The following is a 1,977-nucleotide window of genomic DNA, read 5'->3' as shown; positions in this document are numbered from 1 at the left end:
AAGAACAAGTCCCTCAACCTTCCTCTTTTTAACAATCTAGGGAATCAAGGTTCCAATCCTAATCATAACATATGCAAAACTAAGTAAATTCTTTCCATCAACCTAAATGTTTGGGGACAAAGCTTATCAATACCATTGCTAGTCGAGGAACCTCTAAATACCATTGTTAAAAGAAACAAAAACAAAAAGAACATCTAGTGTCCATCACTACAGAGATGTAACCTCATAATATCCAAATACCAAAAAACCGATAAAGCCCATAGAAGTAATCCATTCCGCTGAACAAAACCAGCATATCATAAGTCTCTTTCTACTTTCTTTACTCATATTCTATAGGTCAATTGGCTTCAACAGGTGAAAAAAAATCAAAATTATCAAACTACTACTTGAAAACAAACGAAATGAAACTTAAATAACCTTAATGAGACACCACAATGTTACTACTTAACAACGCATACTAGAGCAAATAGGTTTTTATATAATGACTGGCAATCAGCTTGCATAGGGAAAAAATGAAATGTATCCGAACTAATACTTGAAAACAACAACAACATACCCAGTGTAATCACACGATTGGGATCTAGGGAGGGTAGTGTATACACAGCTTACCCCTCTCCCTTGGGTAAAGGTTGTTTCCTATAGACCCCCGGTTTGAATAAAACATATCAAATTAGTTATCAAAAGGAAATACAGTAGTGAGGAAGCTAAGTCAAAAATACAGGAGAACAAAACAATAGAAACAACAAATAGATAGCCGAAGCAAAGGAAATAACAAGTAATAATCAAATCGAAAAATAAGATAGTATGAGAGTAATAATAATAAACTTATAAGAAAAACTAGTAAACTCTCAACTACCTACTAAACTTCCACCCTAATTTTCAACCTCCAAATTAAATAAAATTAAACAACCATAATGAGACACCAATATTTTACTTTTAACAATGCATGCTAGGAACAAATGGGTCTCTATATTATCTCTTTTGATAATTGTAGTGTCCATGTCAACTTTCAAGCATCTCAACTAGTTCTACAAGATACCTAATACCTCACACAAGCAACAAACACCAGGTAACTCTATGACTAAGACAGATAGCAAGAAATCACTAGTGTTTTTGTCTAACAACTACACAAGCAACAAGCATCAAGTAAATTTGTCCATCAAAGATAGAACAGATAACAAGAAATCAGTGACGTTTTTGTAAACAACTCATACAAGCAACAAGCATCAGGTAACTCTATCCATCAAAGCTAGAACAGATAACAAGAAATCACTAGCGTCTTTGTCTAACAACACACACAAGCAGCAAGCACCATGTAACTTTATCCACCAAGACTAAAACAAATAGCAAGAAATCACTAGTGTTCATTGACAGCTGGGCCACATTGTAGGCCAAAATTTACCGGAAAAAGAAAATACACAGTTAATATACCGGATTGCGGCGATTGGAAACTTCGCGGTTGCGGAACACGACGGAAGCGAAATCCTGCGTAGATTTTGCAAAGGATTTTAACTTGTCTACAACTGAAACAGCTGCTGCTTCCATTTTTGAAAACCTATGTATGAATCAGAAGAATAAAAAAGCTTCGATGAATTGTGTTAATGGCTTTTCAACAATGGAATTTCACTTTTCTCTACTCTTCCGCCATAACTGTGTAGTACAAGTTTGTTATAGAGAAGATGGAAATGAAAATTGCTATATATATAATTTAATTTAGATATATTGCGATATTTTAAAATCAAGAAATTAATTATGTTAACTTATTATTATGTTTTTAAAATTATATATTGAAAAATAAATTATTTTTAAATTTTAGTGATTTCTACATATATATTATATACGTTGTGTCGAAACTTAAAAAGTGTTTGACATGAACGAGACTAGCATACATTATGTTTGTCCTTTATTATTAATTTTCTAATATTTTTTATCGAATAATTTTTAATAACTCAATTGATTGGTTCGATTAATTATTTT

General features: G+C 32.1%; 1 protein-coding gene across 1 annotated transcript in view; it reads right to left on the bottom strand.

Moving 5' to 3' along the window:
• The window catches only part of LOC102586611 (uncharacterized), a 10,816-nt gene extending 9,158 nt beyond the window's left edge, over positions 1 to 1,658 (bottom strand). The window contains exon 1 of the mRNA XM_015309936.1: positions 1,432 to 1,658. Within this exon, the coding sequence (XP_015165422.1) occupies positions 1,432 to 1,545 (114 nt within the window). The 5' untranslated portion in view covers positions 1,546 to 1,658. The remainder of the gene's footprint in view (positions 1 to 1,431) is intronic.
• Positions 1,659 to 1,977: the final 319 nt, after the last annotated feature.

The sequence above is a fragment of the Solanum tuberosum genome, unplaced genomic scaffold (genome assembly GCF_000226075.1).
Source record: "Solanum tuberosum cultivar DM 1-3 516 R44 unplaced genomic scaffold, SolTub_3.0 scf00118, whole genome shotgun sequence".
Lineage (NCBI taxonomy): Eukaryota > Viridiplantae > Streptophyta > Magnoliopsida > Solanales > Solanaceae > Solanum > Solanum tuberosum.
Note: the sequence above shows the minus strand (reverse complement) of the source record. Positions and strands in the feature narration are given on the sequence as shown.